Source organism: Lissotriton vulgaris, chromosome 5 (genome assembly GCF_964263255.1).
Source record: "Lissotriton vulgaris chromosome 5, aLisVul1.2, whole genome shotgun sequence".
Lineage (NCBI taxonomy): Eukaryota > Metazoa > Chordata > Amphibia > Caudata > Salamandridae > Lissotriton > Lissotriton vulgaris.
The window spans coordinates 181,499,487-181,517,293 of NC_141693.1; the positions used below are offsets into that span (position 1 = coordinate 181,499,487).

Here is a 17,807-nt window from a genome sequence, read left to right on the forward strand (position 1 = left end):
GTGGTTTTACCATCCGGAAGACTAGCCAGTGCGATTGCGATCTCCTCCCAAACTGGAGAGATTTCCATTACATCGTGTGTGTCCGTATTAAGTTTAGCGGACAGTATTGTCTCTAAATATTCCCTGATCTTAATTACTAAGTCTTCAGTTGTTCCTTCTATCTCTTCTAAGTATAGCTTCTCGTAAAACTTCCTAAATGCTTCCTCTATTTTTCTAGGATCCGTAGTTATTTTTTCGGTGTCTGTATTAATTGCAGTAATGGTATTGAGAGTTACCTGCTGTCTAGTAGAGATGGCGAGCTAATGACCAATAAGTTCACTCAACTCATAACATTTCTCTCTTGATGCTGACCATTTAGCTATTTTCTCTGCTAACACTGCTCCCATCTCTGATTTAGCAACCAAAACCATTAACTGTGCCTCCTCTGTTCCTGTTCCTGCCTGAACCGCCTATGTGGAGAAGTGTGGCTCAGGGGTTAGAGACGGCAGACCCGGAAGCTGAGATCGGCCCTGGACCAGGGTTCAATTCCCCGCCTCGGCGGGTCTTGGGCCAAAAAATTCCACGGACTCGATAATTCTCGCCCCGGTGCCTTCTCGACTCACGGATTCACACTCTGCGACTCTGGGCAATAGCTTGCTTAATCTCCACAACGGCCCCTCGCGGCGGGATGCCTGGCTTTCACCTTGTGGATACCCTGCCGGGGTTATCTCACAGGGGAATACCAGGACGGGTTCCCTAAGCAAGCGCCGGGAAACCCACTGCGGGTAGCTGTGCGCTATATAAGCTCAAATACATTTACATATTCATTTTCTTTCTGCTTCTATCATCTGATTTTGCAAAAAATTCATTTGTGTCTTCTCCTTTCTATTCCTCCTGATTGAAAAACGTTATGTCTTGCCCCTTATGCCCGCCTTAAGGGTATCCCAAACCATCATTATAGGTGCCGTCCCAACATTTATATTCAGAAATTCCGGTATCCAGCCAACCATATATTCTCTGTAGCTATTATCATATAATAATGCCTTTTCAAAAGTCCAATTCGAACTTGGCCCCTGACTGGCCCAGCCCTCTAGATTTAAAATGAGGGGATTATGATCTGACAATAGTCGAGGGGCTGCATCAATAAAGCAATCATGGATTAAAGCGGACGAGACAAAAAAATAATCAAGTCTAGCTAATGACAGATGGGGGGCTGAAAAAAAAGTAAAGCTGTTCTGATCGTGCTTCGAGTGAGCCCAAACATCTTTTAAGCCATGAGTACTTATTAAATTAAGCAAAGCTTGGAAAACTTTGGGTTTCCAGCCTTGATAGTTCCAAGACCCATCTGAGTCCCAGGTGCTAGACAGGTTTAAATTCAGATACCCGCATAGAATTACGGGAAGCGCCCAGTGAACTAGCTCTTCATTTATGTAGTTTATTACCCCTGGATCGTCTACATTACTTGCATGGACAGAGCAGATCGTAAATACAAATTTAGAGAATAGAGAACACCTTGCTATAACCCATCTCCCTAATGTATCAGATTTAACTTGGTTCACTACTAAAGGTAATGTTTTCCGCACCAGAATCCCGACCCCCTTCACCCTAGCACCCTGAGAGGTTGCCCCGATAACTTTAAACCCTAAAGAATTGAGCAATGATTTCTGGCCCCCTTTGATGTGAGTCTCTTGGAGACAAATGATATCCGCCGCCATCAACCGTAATGTCTGCGCGGCTTTCTGTCTCTTCAGTGAATAGTTCAGACCACAGATATTTAGCGAAATAATTCTAAGTTTATTTGGTGAGCTCATTGTTTTATTCTAATAATGGCCTATATGTAGTTCTCACCGCCCGGGTCCCCCCTTCCCCCAGCCCCCTCCCCTCCACCCACCCCCTCCCCCAGCACCAACCCCACGCCCGACCCCACCCCCAACCTCCTTAACACATCCAGAAACCCATACGTCCTGCTCTCCTACATTACAGATATATAAAATTGAAATTTCTTAGAAAAAACAACACCAGCCTTTTAGCCTTTAGCCCCAGTGCAATCAATCCGGATCCCATCGCCCCCACCTCCATGCACCCCCAAAAATAGACAGTCAGGGAAACCCTGAATGATGGTGAGCATGTGTAAATCATACGTTCTTATATAGCGCCTTTCACCGTAAGGTCTCAAGGCGCTTGCTTTGGGAACCCGTCCTGGCCTTTCCCTGCGAGATTACCCCTACTGGGCATCCCCAAGGTGAAGACCAGGCATCCCATCGCGGTGGGGCCGTAGTGGAGATTAAGCAAGCAATTGCCCAGAGTTGCAGAGTGTGAACCCACGATTTGAGTAGGCACCGAGGCGAGAATTATCGAGTCCGTGGACATTTTGAGCTCAAGGCCCTGCCGCGTCGGGGATTGAACCCTGGTCCCGGGTCTGACCTCTTCATCAGGGACTGCCTCCTCTAACCGGTGAGCCAAACTTCTGTGTGAGGCCCCAGCCGCCACCCCACTCAGAATTTAATCCATTTAGTCGCCCAGAGTCAGTGGATCCGAAATATGTGTCCAGAGAAGTTGTGTGATTTCTGCACTCCAAGACATTCGGAAATACAATCTGAAGAAACTTACAAGGAACTCTAGAGGATTTTGCACAACAACAACATTTTAAAAAATAATTTTAACATGAGCTGGGATGTTGCGAGTGATGGAGCTAAGAACACGGACCATGTCCCAGTGAGTGGAGATGAGCAAGGAGAGGAACAAATAAATGTGCTTACTTCACGGTTCAGACAACTGTTCTTGTAAACAGGGCTTCCAAGAGGATGGGCCTTTATTACAAATGTGCGGATTTCAGAAGTATTAGATTTGATATAAAACGTGGCAATGAATATTCTTGGATAAGTGGGAGCAGGAGAATTACGCACAAGCGTAGAATTTGAGAATTTCACATTTAGGGCATACTGCATGGTAGATGCTTGTAACTTTACTTCTCCACGAACATGAGTCAGTCCTTGTGAAGACTCTGATCCTCTGCCTATCAGTTCTCGTAGACGACCCCTCTCAAAGCCAAGACTTCTGTCAACCAAGCTAGATTTTAGTCAGAAAGGCTTTCCACGGTTCCCAATACTTGGTTCTGGGAATGTTGACATGATAATACTAATAAATGATCAGATGTCTATCTATCTATCACTGTGGCATTTTACATTTGAATCTCAAAGAATTGGCAGCTACTCTGGTCAATTTTGGATCTGGGAGAAATGCAAGGGGCATGGCATTCAATTGGCTGCTAATCTCTACAGCCTTTCTTGCAACACATCTTGTAGTCAGTAATTTTAGACCCGTTTTAGAAATTAGGGTCAGATGCATGTACAAGTGGTCACGGCTGCTGCTAGTATTTTTGGGACCAGGGTGGTAATTTGTGAACCGACCTATATACTAATAGGTCGATTCTTAATTTACTAATTATCAGTGGGTCGCAATTCGACCTACCTCCATGAATATTAATGAGATTGGCTGTAAATGCGACCCACTATGAATCAAAACCATCACTGGGAAGGTGGCCTACTAGGTCTGCCTACCACCATGTTTGTGACTGCTTTTTAATAAAGTCTTTTTTTTAATGCAGCCCAGTTTCCTTAAAGAAAGTGGAACTGTATTTTAAAAAGAAAAGTTTCTGTGTAAGTTTTTTGTTTATTTAAGAAGATGAAGTGGGTCAGCAGATCACTGCCTCCTTTTAAACAATCTTTTATTAATGTTCACAAAGGTTTTTGTGAATGGGTTACCACTGCAAGTTTGTAGTATGTAAAGTATTAATGTTTTGCAACCGGAATTTGGTTCGTATTTGGAAGAGACAGCCTAAACACACCCCTTCACAATACCTAATCAGTACTTGGTCATAAACCTAAATTGTGATTCAGTAACATGTTACTGAATTGCAGTTTGGGTGGGAAACCGGTCAATTCTGTGAATCGGCCCATTTGCAAATGTAAAAGAGCTTAGTACATCTGGCCCTTAGTGGTGCGCATAATCTTGTTGCCAGTTATTGGTCGGAATCTATTGGTTTCAGCTGGGGCAGGTGGATGAGATTTGTTGGGTGACTCTTCACTGAGCATCATTTTGTATATTGTGTTAGGATGGTCTTAGAGCAGCTCTTAACACTTTTCAGATTTCGTATGGGCACAGGGATACATTTCTCTCACTCACATCCTACTTAGCTCCTCTTTGGCCTTTATGTGGCTTTATGATTGTGTAGAAAGTGTGAGGGGTGTTGTTAATATGCAGGTAGGAAGGAATACGATCCTATCAGGGCTCTTCTATATTTGTCTACTTTGCTCAAATAGGGCAGCAACCATATCAGGACCCTTTCAGAGTCTCCTCTCTCATAGCCTCCTTTTTAGCTAATCATCACTGTTGCCCCGTCAAGAATATTGGACTTTGCAATAGCATTAGCAGGCAATTGAATGCCCTTCCAGTTTCTTCTAGCCATTGTATGGACATTATCCAAATGATCTGACACTGTTCACTGGTGATTCAATAACTCACTTTCCAGGCATGCTGGCCACGTACAGTAGCTCACTAATATTCATTTCAGCATCAGCTTTCGAATTTATGGTTTCATTATTGTGAAGCATTACTGTCATTATTGTGTGGTTTCTTTATTGTGGAGAAAAGTAATCACAGGAAGTGTGGTCCTTCTTGAGCCTCTTGTAACCAGCAGATTCTCAGGAAATTATGGAACACAGGGACCGGCCAGTAAATATTTGGTTAGTGATAGATGCAAGGTTGGAGGTTCTTAATATCTTGTGGCCAATAAGGGAAAAACAGACAGAGTTAGAGAAGAAGTTATGGGAAGTGGTTTTCACTAGTTATGCACACGAATTGTGCTGAGAAGTTCACCGGCTATCTCTGCGCAATGACTTTATTACACTCAGCTGTGTCTGCACTGTAGATGTTCAGACACCCTTCCCAGTAACACCCTTTCACATAACTGACAATCCCAGGGGCGGCTTTAGGCTCAAGGTGGCCCTGGGCAGGGAGCGTAGGTAGGGGGCCCCGGAAGAGGGGGTCCAGGCAGGGCGGGCGCCGAGGCCAGTGAAGAGGGGGAGGGTCAGGGTGTTTGGAAGTGGAACAGAGCCGGAGGCTGCCAAATCCCTGCCAGGGGCCGCCATGCAAATATGTATCCATCCTCAGAGGATTATTATATTAAGGATATATATTGGGGTGGTGGCCCCTGGGGTTTGGTGGCCCTGTGCAGGTGCACAGCTTGCACATGCCCAAGGCCGCCCCTGACAATCCTTCCCTTTCCATTCATCATAGGATCCATTCAAATTCTTACTGATTCAGGAGGTTATACAGAGTTTGGTAGGCAGGATACTCCATCACACACGCCGTGGAGTACGCTGGCTTCCAAACCGCCTGAATTAGACAGCTACTATCAACTCTGTCGTTGGAATACTTCCTCCAAAGGCCCAACAGAGTATGAGCTGTGAGAGGAAGCACATAACCCCACCTGCCCTACTTACGGTGGATGGCATTATGTTTTAGTTTTCTGTCTCTCACCCCCAGGTAAAACCTTCCAATTCTATTTCGAACTGACAATGGTGTTCAGTTCACTTCGAATATCATGTCTGATTTATGTTTTTTACTTAAGTGTGATATTACACATTTGATGACTCCATTGTGGCCTCAAAGAAACAGCATGGTGGAGAGGTTCAATAGGGGTTTAGTGGTGGAATATATTCAGAGTGTGGAAAGGAGTGGAAAGGTTGTGGCAGTAGTTACAGAGGAATTGTTGTGGATGAATATATCACCTACTCATGAAGGAACAGGGTAGAGGTGTTTCAGCTGAGGAGAACTACTATTGAGGAAAAAGGGCTGTGTAAGTTTCATGACAATGTATGCTTGTAAGAGGTGTGTGCCAATACTGTAAGTGCTGGCCTCTTCGTGATGTATCAGGGTGGGGTGGTCCTTTACAAGAGAAAGGGATTGCACGCCCAAGTTCAAGGGACGAGTATGCGATTTAAGGCAAGGCAATCGGAACCACAAGCCGCGCACCCAGTAGGATTATTCATGCAGACACAGGTCTGAGGGCTCTCTTTATCCCACACTATGGGGTTTATTCACTCATATATAATTTGTGTGACTTTTCCTAAAGTGACTTTGCTCCACTGGTTTATTAATAATCAATACTGTTGTCTTTCTGCTGTCATCACTGAATCATTCCATTTGGTCTTTTGTTTTTCTTTATATGAATTCTACACTTTTCTTTGGTGAGAGGAAGATGTATTGTAACTGACCTATGTTCTTTGATGTCACCTCATGAGGGAACAGTTCAACTCTTGAATGTTCCAGTGTTCCTAGCTTGCCAGTTGATGTGTGGGGGGCTAGCAAGCTGTGGACACTCTCCTGTACTCCAGTAAAGCTACTACTTCAGTTAGAATAATTCTGCATTGAATCTTCATTTCACCTCCTCACTAAAAGCCCAGTAGGCAGAGTAGGATGATCTTTGGGGCCATCTACTCTGCCGCCTCTGTTTGCCTCTGTTTGCGGGCTGCAGGTTCCTTGGCTACAGCAGCAGTTGGGGGAACTGAGAAGGACTTTGTGCAAAACAAGAACCAATACTAACAAAATACACTAATGGGTGACAAATACGTCAAAAAAGAAGGGAGAAATATTACAAAATTCAGTTATTTTGCATACAAATGAATTGCGCCTAGTTTCCTTCACAAAGCATTGCTTAAAATGTAAACCATTAAATGTTCTGAACATTGAACGCGTGTTTCAGTGAAGGCCTACAATCTTGGTCACAGCTTCTTCAGGGCGTTCGCACAATCAATAATAGGGTGACAAGGGGCACATCCAATGCGGTATATGGCCTTGCTTTCCTCTAGCCTAGTGAATGAGGAGAGAACTAGGTTAAACAGATATTTTCACCGATCCAACTTGCACCCTTAGAGGGGGAGAAAAGCGCACCATCCAACCATACGGTAAGGAAAGAGAAGCAGACGCAGTTCCAAAATGATCGATACTCATGCGATACACTTGTGCATCGAGGCTGGCTCCGTCTGGATACCTCCGGGCAGCAAATAAAGAATTCACCCTCAGCCAATATTTTCGAACCAGAGCACAAATGGTCTACTGGCCTGTGGATCGTGGCCTCCTCCTACCAGGAAGTGCCAGCACCTTTCGGCCTGCTGACATCACAGAAAAGGACATCATGAGAAAAGATTTTTTTTAAATACTACGTCAACCAGAGCGTCAATGTACTCTTTTCAGAATCTCAGAGAACCGGATAGAATGAATCCAATGAGTCCATAGCCTACATATGATGCCCGGACTCAGATACATAAGGAGTCTCTAAGGTCCTCGCCTCCTGTCCCGTCCCCGCTGAATTTACGTGAAAAGAGTCTAGGCGCTATTGTGACTGACTCTATAACAGCAGCATCCCTGTTCAGAAGTAGCTGGATGCAACACTGCTAAGGGCATCTCCGCTCAAGATTGGCTCAGAGTAAAGGGGGGGGGGGGGGGGGAGGGATCTGCATCCCCATTTCTAATGATGCCCTGGGGATTCAGAGAGGATGACATTTATCAAGGTCAGCATCAAAATACTTAGAGGGTCTTTTAAGTATTTAAGGAGCTTTAGGCTCGTGGTGAATCAGTGGATAGATTTCCCAGTTCTCCAGTCTGCAGTTCCCACAATACATTAGAGAGGGGGAACCCCCTTGTTTCTCATGGAAGAGCCTCAGCTGACACTGTAGTCGGAAACCTGTAGCCAGTGGGTCATTCGCCATAGGACCTCCGGGTTATGATCTCTGAAAGCCTGCCCTATTTAGAGCGCCCTTTTGATTTTCGATTTCCCTGAACAGGAACGCCATACGAGGCATGACAGATCCAGGGAGAAAGCAACAAAAGGACAAAATGCACAGGGAAAAACCAATCTGTGAGCCAATATATATATATATATATATATATATATATATATATATATATATATATATATATATATATATATATATATATATATATATATATATATATATATATATATATATCACACTGGCCGCCATGATGTTATAGCCATCTGCATGGAATTACATTTTTGCTTAAAGTGCTTTCAGCAAAAACGCCTGGCTGGACTGATGCAGGCCTGATATGGTCCTTAATTTCGAGCAAGGAGCAGGTGAAGATGTAACGCAAGAGTATGAGAGACAGAGGTACTGATAAAATAACTGCTAGCGCATTGTTTGCGTTAAACCCACTAAACATTGTACAAAAATAGTATAATTTGATCGGGTTTTGTGAGCCGAATTCCAACCAACTATTTATTGTTGGCAGTAAGGAAGAGAAACAGAATACAAACTGGAGCAAATCAGGGCAAACATTTGTGTGCCCTTATGTTTTATACAGCGATATCACAATCAGGCCCAAACCCTCAGTGAGAACACTGAACCAATGTTGTTTGCCCATGGAAGATTTCGCGCCTGCTTTAGAGCCAAAGTCTAAATAACCACCTGAATGAGCAGCATAGAAGAAAACATCTAAATTAAGACACCAAACTGATACACAATCCGGATCAATCAATAGACAGAGTTTAAGGAAGATGAAGTATCCTCCAATACATACAGGCTCAGATTTAATAACACTCTGCATCTGGTTTGCTTTATGAAAGTACTGAGGGCCCGATTCACAGAATGAACTTAAGACTCAATCCTAAACTTACTACTGTTTTGGTATTCACAGATTGCATTTACTACTTTTGGTATTCACAGAATGAATTTACTACTTTTGGCATTCACAGAATGAACTTACTACTTTTGGTATTCACAAAATGAACTTACTCATTTCGGTATTCACAGAAGTTAGGACTCCTAACTTTAGTCCTAAAATTACGATTTTTCTCAATTTAGTAGTAGTAAAGTTAGGACTACTAACTTTAGGACTCCTAAATGCCTTCGGTGAATACCGAAAGTCTTAAAATTAGGATTTTTCTCAATTTAGTAGTAGTAAAGTTAGGACTCCTAACTTTAGGACTCCTAAATGCCTTCTGTGAATACCGAAAGTCCTAAAATTACGATTTTCTCAATTTAGTAGCAGTAAAGTTAGGACTACTAACTTTAGGACTCCTAAATGCCTTCTGTGAATACTGAAAGTCTTAAAATTAGGATTTTTCTCAATTTAGTAGTAGTAAAGTTAGGACTCCTAACTTTAGGACTCCTAAATGCCTTCTGTGAATACCGAAAGTCTTAAAATTAGGATTTTTCTCAATTTAGTAGTAGTAAAGTTAGGACTCCTAACTTTAGGACTCCTAAATGCCTTCTGTGAATACCAAAAGTCCTAAAATTAGGATTTTTCTCAATTTAGTAGTAGTAAAGTTAGGACTCCTAACTTTACTACTACTAAATTGAGAAAAATCCTAATTTTAAGACTTTCGGTTTTCACAGAAGGCATAACTATATAAGGCCTGAAACCTATGGTTTTTTAAGTGAATTTGCAAGGTTTTTAAAATGCTAATTCTTAACTATATAAGGCCTGAAACCTATGTTTTTTTAAGTGAATTTGCAAGGTTTTTTAAATGCTAATTCCTAACTATATAAGGCCTGAAACCTATGGTTTTTTAAGTGAATTTGCAAGGTTTTTTAAATGCTAATTCCTAACTATATCAGGCGTGAAACCCATATTTTTTTTCAATAAATTTCAAAGGTTTTGAAAATGCTAATTCTATTAGCGGATAATGTTTATGTATGTTATTATCCTTATGGGACCACCTAAGCAGCCATCTTGTTTCTCAGGAGAAGTGAGGCACAAGAGAGCACAAAACAAGAGTGGAAAACGCGAAAAGGGGGCAGGGTTGAGACCCCCTGACCCCCTAGCCCTTCTCAGGGGGTCCCAGAAGGATAATAACATAAAAAAAACAAAAAAATCACAGGGTACGCGCACGGTACGCGTACCCCGCAATTTCTTTGCCCTTGGGGGTCCTTTTGGGACCCCCTGAGAAGGGCTAGAGGGTTGGGGGGTATCTACCCTGCCCCCTTTTCATGTTTTCCACTCTTGTTTTGGGCTCTCTTGTGCCTCAGTTCTCCTGTAAAACAAGATGGTGGCCAACACTTCCTGGTTTGGACAGTTTGGAATGTTGATAGTCGACTGCAAGCCAATCAGAAACTCGCTCGCGCACGTAAGGGTACGCACACGTACGCGTACGGTGAGCGCATATAGATATATAATTTGCTCAAATTCAATTTTCTCAACAACTACTGGAGGGATTTCCACCAAACATAGCAAAGGCACATCTGCATACCAGGCCCTACCATTTTGCCAAGTTTGGTGTAAGTCCATTCAGCCGTTCGGACTGTAGCCGTGTCTAAAGGTCCCTATGGAAATTAACATGGGGAAAACACGTTTTGGGACCCCCCTTTCGGCCCCCGCTTGACGAATCCCCCCGAAACTTTCAGGGAAGGAGCAGAGCAGAGCTGGCCAAAAATTCTGGAAAATTACACACAGATTCCTCAATCGGCGCCAAAGTTATTCCCAATAGAATGTTGAGCGCATATAGATATATAATTTGCTCAAATTCAATTTTCTCGACAACTACTGGAGGGATTGTCACCAAATATAGAAAAGGCACTACTGCATACCTGTCCCTACCATTTTGCCAAGTTTGGTGTAATTCCGTTCAGCCTTCGGGCTGTAGCCGTGTCTAAAGGTCCCATAGAAAATGGCATTTGAAAATTTTCAAATTCAATTTTCTCAAGAACTACTGGAGGGATTTTCACCAAACATAGCAAAGGCACATCTGCATACCAGGCCCTACCATTTTGCCAAGTTTGGTGTAATTCCATTCAGCCGTTCGGGCTGTAGCCGTGTCTAAAGGTCCCTATGGAAATTAACATGGGGAAAACACGTTTTGGGGCCCCCCTTTTTTCTCGGCACCCGCTTGACGAATCCCCCGAAACTTTCAGGGAAGAAGCGGTGCGGAGCGAAGCAATTTTAAGGAAAATTACACACAGATTCCTCAATCGGCGCCAAAGTTATTCCCAATAGAATGTTGGGGATTTCCTATGGTAACTAGGTCCTAACGAAATATACCTACTGGCGACCGCCAGTAGGTAATAAATATATATATATATACAGTAAAAGAGACAAACAACTTATTTATAAATATATTTTTGATACTTCAAAGGGTTTTTTTAACTATTTATGCAATTTTAATTATAATGTGAGTGGATTGAACAACAGCATTAATTTATCAATTTTTGTAGAGGTTGCTCAATTGTGGGAATCACTCAGCTTGACAGACATAATTGATTGCATGTATATCGGAGAGACCCTTTAAGAGACAGAGATGTGTATATAGATCCTTTTAGAATAATCTTTTCCCTGTATTTATCCATATGAAAAACATGGAATTTTCTCAAATTGTTTTTTGGCAAGGTACATATGTGTGTTAATTTTACACAAAAAATTGTTTTTCACATAGGGGTATCTTTCTTTTGTCCATTGGAAAAAAGAGGGGTTTTTTTGCTATCACGTTTATACAAACGTTTTTAGTTTAAATTTCTCTTCATTTCGATTCACGGTGATGCACTATATTGTTCAGTGAATGGATATTTAGAAAACAGGCATTAATAATTTATTGTATTTTACTGAAATATCTTTTTAAGATTGAATTACATGCCTTTAGTAAATGTATTTTACAATTATTTCATGTATTTTACGTGTGACACCATGAAAATGATGAATGCACTTTGTAAATAGTATTTTTACTATGTCCATTCATGCACTTGCACTTTAAAAGGTGGTGCATCCCACGACACTGTTGTCATGTGATCAAGGCAGGGATCTGCCGAAACGCGTCGTGGCTGATGTGGTTGCACTATAATTGAATAAAAAAAGAAGCACTTATCCGGGTCTACCTCGTCCTTTGCTGGTGTGGCTGTTTGGTTTCGTGGAGGCCAAGACGAGCTCTTGCAACATATATATATATATATATATATACATATATATATATATATATATATATATATATATATATATATATATATATATATATATATATATATATATATAAATGAAAAACATAGCTCCTCCTCAGCATGCTCTGCGCTCGCAGACACCGCTTCCACGCCAGCAAGAATGAGGAACGGACCAACAAAGTCAGCAAGATGTTCGTTTATTTACTCCAACAGAACCATCGACGCGTTTCGAGCAAAAGAGCCCTTGTTCACGCTGCATATATATATATATATCCAAGCAAACGATCTTAAACCTCCAACCAGTGGCGAACAAAGACCAGCGAATCCCAAGGTAAGGCAAGATGTTTTATTGCACCAGTTTCAAAAAGCACGCAGCGGACTGACGCGTTTCGGGCAGATGCCCTTGATCACAGTGAAATGCAATTTAAAAAGCCTTATTCTTATATGCTGTGAAGTACACCATGTGACTTGTAGACATAAACAACATACTATAGAGTGGACATGGCTCCACAAATGGACATTTGAAAGGTCTCTTATTATTCAAAATTGCTCTATGACAATTCCACTTTAGTCATTTAATACTAACATATTTCTGATTAAATTCAATAAAAATTGTATATCTGCATAAATGCAATAAACCAATGTAAGTTTTTACAAGCTAGGTAAATACAGTACTTGATAGTCTAAAAACATTGTATGTTTGCATTTAGCAGCATAATATATATGTGCAAGATATCGTATTATGTAAACAATTGTGCAATGTGCAAATAGAATGGCATGTGTTAAAAGTAATATTGTAAATACTTAAAAACCACACTGAAATATCAAAAAATTCTAAAAACCATTCTTTCCTTTGCGGAATGTGCAAAATGTCGCAATGTAAACAAATCAATAAATACAATGTCTGTTAATTGATCCAAGTACTTTCATAAATAAATCCATTGACATGATTATCGTTGGGGACATCTAAATTAGATGGCAGCCCCATAGTATCGTAGGGCCAAAAAAAAACCTAAGCTTGGGAGGATGAATCCATGAAGTGGAACCAAAAATGGTATAGGGGAAACCCAACAAAAATTGCCATGAAAAAATTAGATGTACCCATACAGCTGGGTTTAATAAACCAGATCTGTATAAACCTGTGTAGATAAAAAAGTGCAGATAAAAGGGTGATTTTCCAAAAGAATAAGATAAATGTGATGATTCATTTAAATTTGTATTGTTACATCATAGTACTGAATCGGGTAGAGGAGGTGCCGAACCAAGGAATAATAATATTTAAGTGTCCACCCAAAGTAGTCCAACCAAAGTAAGCATCCCCTCATTTTTCATAGAGCCCTATAAAAAATGGTAAAGGTCCTCTGTCGTGTTTAGTCCATTAGGAACCTTACTGTCTAGTTCTAATATCATTTTAGATTCAAGTTGTCGGAGCATTTTGTCCCTGTCTCCCCCTCTTCGAGGTTTAGGTACAGAGGTGAGTACAAAATAGGTGAGACACTGAAGGTTATTGTTGTGTGTACTTTTAAAGTGTCTCGCGACAGGGTAGGAACTGTCATTGTTGACAATTGCCATAAGATGCTGCAATATTCTGGCATGCACCTGTAGCCTGGTGCTACCAACGTATCCCAGGCCACAGGTGCACCCCAGAACATATACAGCATACTCTGTCTTGCAACTGTAGTTTTCTTTAATGGACAATGGAACAGCACTGAAAGGGGTGCTGTAGTGGGTGGTATTTATGCCAAATTTACATGCCCTGCAACTTGAACATTTGTAAAACCCCGGCCGGGGTTTAAACCAAGATGTACTTTTGGGTCGTTCAGGGAAAGGGTTAGACACTAATGTCCGCATAGAGGGACCTCTGCAGAATGTAATAATGGGAATGCTGGGGAGTTGGGATGACAGAACTCCGTCTGTCATAAGAATAGGCCAACTCTTGGTCAGGATAGCCCTTATTTTTCTTTCCTGACAACTGAACGATGTAATAAACCTGATGTTGCAGTTGGCTGAATCTGTATTCACATTCATGGTAGAAGATTTTGGCAAGAACAGTGATTCTCTGGTTCTTTGTTTAGTTTTGTTAATTGCCATATTGAGTATTTTATCATTGTACCCTCTGGCCTTGAATCTAATCACTGCATCAGAGGTGCATTTGACAAATTCCTCTTCACTGTTGAGGATTAGTTTAAGGCGCAGTAATTCACCATAGGGTATGTTGTCTATGACGTGACGTGGGTGGGAACTGCTCGCATGAAGCGTTGAGTTCCCAGCTGTGTCTTTTCTATGGAGGGTGGTTGACCGTTTGTTGTTATCTGAGGATACCCTGACATCTAGAAAGTCTACATAATCTCTGCTGATGTTTGATGTAAACCTTAAATTTATTGAGTTGATGTTTAGGTCTGAGATGAAAGATCTGGCACTCTCTTCATCACCCTTCCAAATTAAAAACACGTTGTCTATATAACGAACCCATAAAACTACATGCTCCAAGAATGTTTGAAAGTGCTCCCCCATGAGGACCCACCTCTCCCACCAGCCTACGTGCAAGCACGCGTAGCTGGGGAAAAAGCAGGCCCCCATGGCAACACCCCTCTTCTGTAGGTATACATTTTTGCCAAAGACAAAATAATTGTGATGGAGACACCATGTTACAAATTCTAAAATCATTTTGTTGTGATTATAACAATGGAGAGGTCTTGTTCCCCAAAAATATTCTAGTGCTCTCAGACCTGCTTGATGTTCTATGCTCGCATAGTTATAAGTAACGAATTTGTTGTCCATGGAATATCTTAGATTTTTTTCAAAAAGTCCCCAGTGTCTTTGATGAAGGTAGGTAATTTAGTGACCAGCTCTTGTAGGAAATAGTCAATAAATTGCGCCAAATGTTCTGCCATGCTGCCTATGGCAGAAATTATCGGTCTGCCCGGAGTTGGTAACATACCTTTGTGTATCTTTGGTATTAAGTAAAACCTGGGCATGATTGGTTGGTCAACATTTAGGAATTTAAATTCCTGCATTGATATCAGGCCCTCTCTTCTATACTTGTGGAGCATCTTTTTTTAGGGAATCTCTAGCATGTTCATACTGTTTTGTGTTAGAGATCTGGTAACAAGCGATATCTGAAAGCTGTCTATTTGCCTCAGTATTGTACTGTACTTGAGGCCAAATCACTATGTTTCCCCCTTTATCAGAGCTGCACACAATATTCTGATGGTCATTCTTGAGTTTCGAGATGAGGGCCCAGTATTGCTTCTCTTTATGGCTTTTGATTCTTTTCCAATGTTTCACCTGGTGATAAAGTTTTTTCAAATCAGATGTAACTACCTCATGAAAGGAATCGATGGAGTCTCTTGGCATGGTTGGCATGAAACAAGAAGTGGGTTTTAACGGGCTCATGTCCGCACCAGATTGCTCAATATCTGTTTCCACAAGTTCCTGTTGTGTGGTCAGGTTACAATCCAATGGCTGTTGTCATTACCCATTTGTTGCAAGGTAAGTAAAGCTCTTGCATCCCGGGCCTGAAGTGCACTCGTAGATGGTTCTATAGTTTAGTTGTTTCCACGCTGTTATTAAGACCATCTTTTATATTGAAAAACTTGCGTAGCTTCAATTTTAGTATGTATCGAAAAATGTCTATTCTGGTGGAAGCATAATTAAAGTCTGTCAAAGGACAATGCGATAATCCTAGGCTTAGTAGTTGATTTTCAGCTGCAGTAAGTGTTGTAGTTAAAAGATTTACAATTGTTTTATCTTTTAGTTCTTTTTGCGCCAATATTGATTCCTCTTTTTGGGTTTTTTGTTGCTGTTTGCATTTGTGTTTTTTCCGGCGTTCTTTGGGTCTTCTGTTGATTCTGGCCTTTTTTGTTGCTGTTGTTGACGCCGATTGAGAGGGCGCAGAGTTTGGAGGCGCGCACTTACTAAAAAATCAGCTTCTTCGCCCAGGTCGAGTACCATTTGGGGCCCTCCTGTGGTTGTGTTAGTCGAACTACTGTCATCAGAATATATACTGCTGTTGACTGAATCAGTGTCGCTAACTCCAGGAGCAGCTTCTGCATGAACATCTTGATGATTTCCCACTGATGTGGATGGTACGTTTGCGGGAGCATGTTTCTGACTCATTTTTATTTGTTTGGCACTTTCAAATTTGCGCGCGAATGTGTAAATTCTTCCTTGCTCGTAATCATTCTTATCGCGTGCGAATTTGTAGGCCTTACGCGCTTTAATTTTCTCTTCATGCTGGGTTAATCGTTCCTGTATTGCTTTTTTGGAAGATGCTATCGTGTCGTTTGGCTCAAATTTTTTGCAGATTTGTATTAATTTCCTCCAATTCCTTAAGCATTTCCAAACGATCGATCTCCGCGTATTCTATGAGTAACTTCACCAGATTAGCTGATGCATCCAAATTACTTTGACCCCATCTCTTTAACATTTCAGGGTGAGGTTTTTCGTAGCTTGGTGCCAGGAGAATTCGTAAGCCTCGAGGGACTCGACCCTCCGCTATGTACATCGACAGTGATTTATGTTCCCACCATTTGGTACATTCGCTGCGCATACACTTTTCCAAGCGCTTTAAGAGATCTTTGATTTGTGCTTCATTTGTTGAGGCAGCCGCCTGTGCGCCCGATGCTGTGGCAATCCCCTTGTTGGTTACTTTGGGTAGATTGCTGAACAATTCCTTGGAGGCAGCCTCCCGCCCTCGTACTATGTCTTCCGACATTATGCCGCTGTCACTTTAAGAATCTGAAACTTGTGGTGCGATGTGTGTTTGGCGAGGGGGTATATATATGGAAAAAAGCTGCCAGGGATCGGATGAGAAGCTGTCTTAGCTGTAATATACTATGTTGACTCACATGAGTCCTCGCATGCATTTCTATTGAGATTCAAGGTGCGATTTGTTGGGAGTGATCCTGCCATAGACAAGGGTAAAGATACTTTAGATTGGGTTTGAGGATGTCATCATTTGGGTGGCAGCCACTAAGGATGGGAGTGGTGCTAAATTTTTTAGGGCAAATCTTTTATATTTGTGTATATGACATGCATGTGATTGTATGAATGTGTGTGCGTGCAGGCACATCATGTATAAGAGAGAGAAATAAATGCATGAGGGGACAGAAGAGGAGGAGAAAACAGGGAAGATGTTCGTCAAAGTTGGCTGCTTTTAGAGCGTTTGCATATTTCTTGGATCACTTGAAAGTACTGAGGCACAATAATAGGCCGGCGGAGACAGCATCATTCAACTGGAAAGAGGGAGTGTGTTCTCTGGGGTGTGTGCAAGCAATCGAGCGCTTACGGCCAGTGTCAGAATTAACTGTAATATAGAATAGGGGCAATTTCTTACTTTCCACATGCAGAGCAAAGCAACATCAGTCATATCTGACCCCGGTTGCTACTAATTCAAGCGTAGTTCAAACTTTACATGCAAGCAGTGTGACTTCATAGTCTGATGTGGCATTGTTGAGGGGACATCAGCCACAGAAGCCACAAGCTGCAACAGACATTTATTGAATAGAGTGCGACAATGGATGAAAGGGATGTTTCATACATTTTAGCTTCTATTAATGGGTATAAGTATGTCTTACCTTCCACTCTCCCTTCTTCTTCACCTTCCGTATGACATCATGCATGATTTCTGCAAAGGAACAGAAAACACATCAGCTCTCCAGGAAATGTCAACAAGCATCACTCGCCTGATCTAACATATGCTATATTCCATTGAAGATATCCTTGAAAATGACTCCAAAGAACAGTTTATGTGGTCTAGCATAAGACTGTGTTCTATAAAAGCCGCTAATTATAGCGACATATGATTTTTTCAGCATTCCGAGGTCTAACATGTGATATCTTGCATAGGAGATGCTCATAATACAACCATTCCAC

General features: G+C 41.6%; 1 protein-coding gene across 2 annotated transcripts in view; it reads right to left on the reverse strand.

The window, feature by feature from the left end:
- The window catches only part of STXBP1 (syntaxin binding protein 1), a 273,418-nt gene that overhangs the window by 138,847 nt on the left and 116,764 nt on the right, over positions 1–17,807 (reverse strand). For both annotated transcript variants that reach the window (XM_086921113.1, XM_086921114.1), the window contains exon 2: positions 17,510–17,559. In XM_086921113.1, the coding sequence (XP_086777239.1) occupies positions 17,510–17,559 (50 nt within the window). The remainder of the gene's footprint in view (positions 1–17,509; positions 17,560–17,807) is intronic.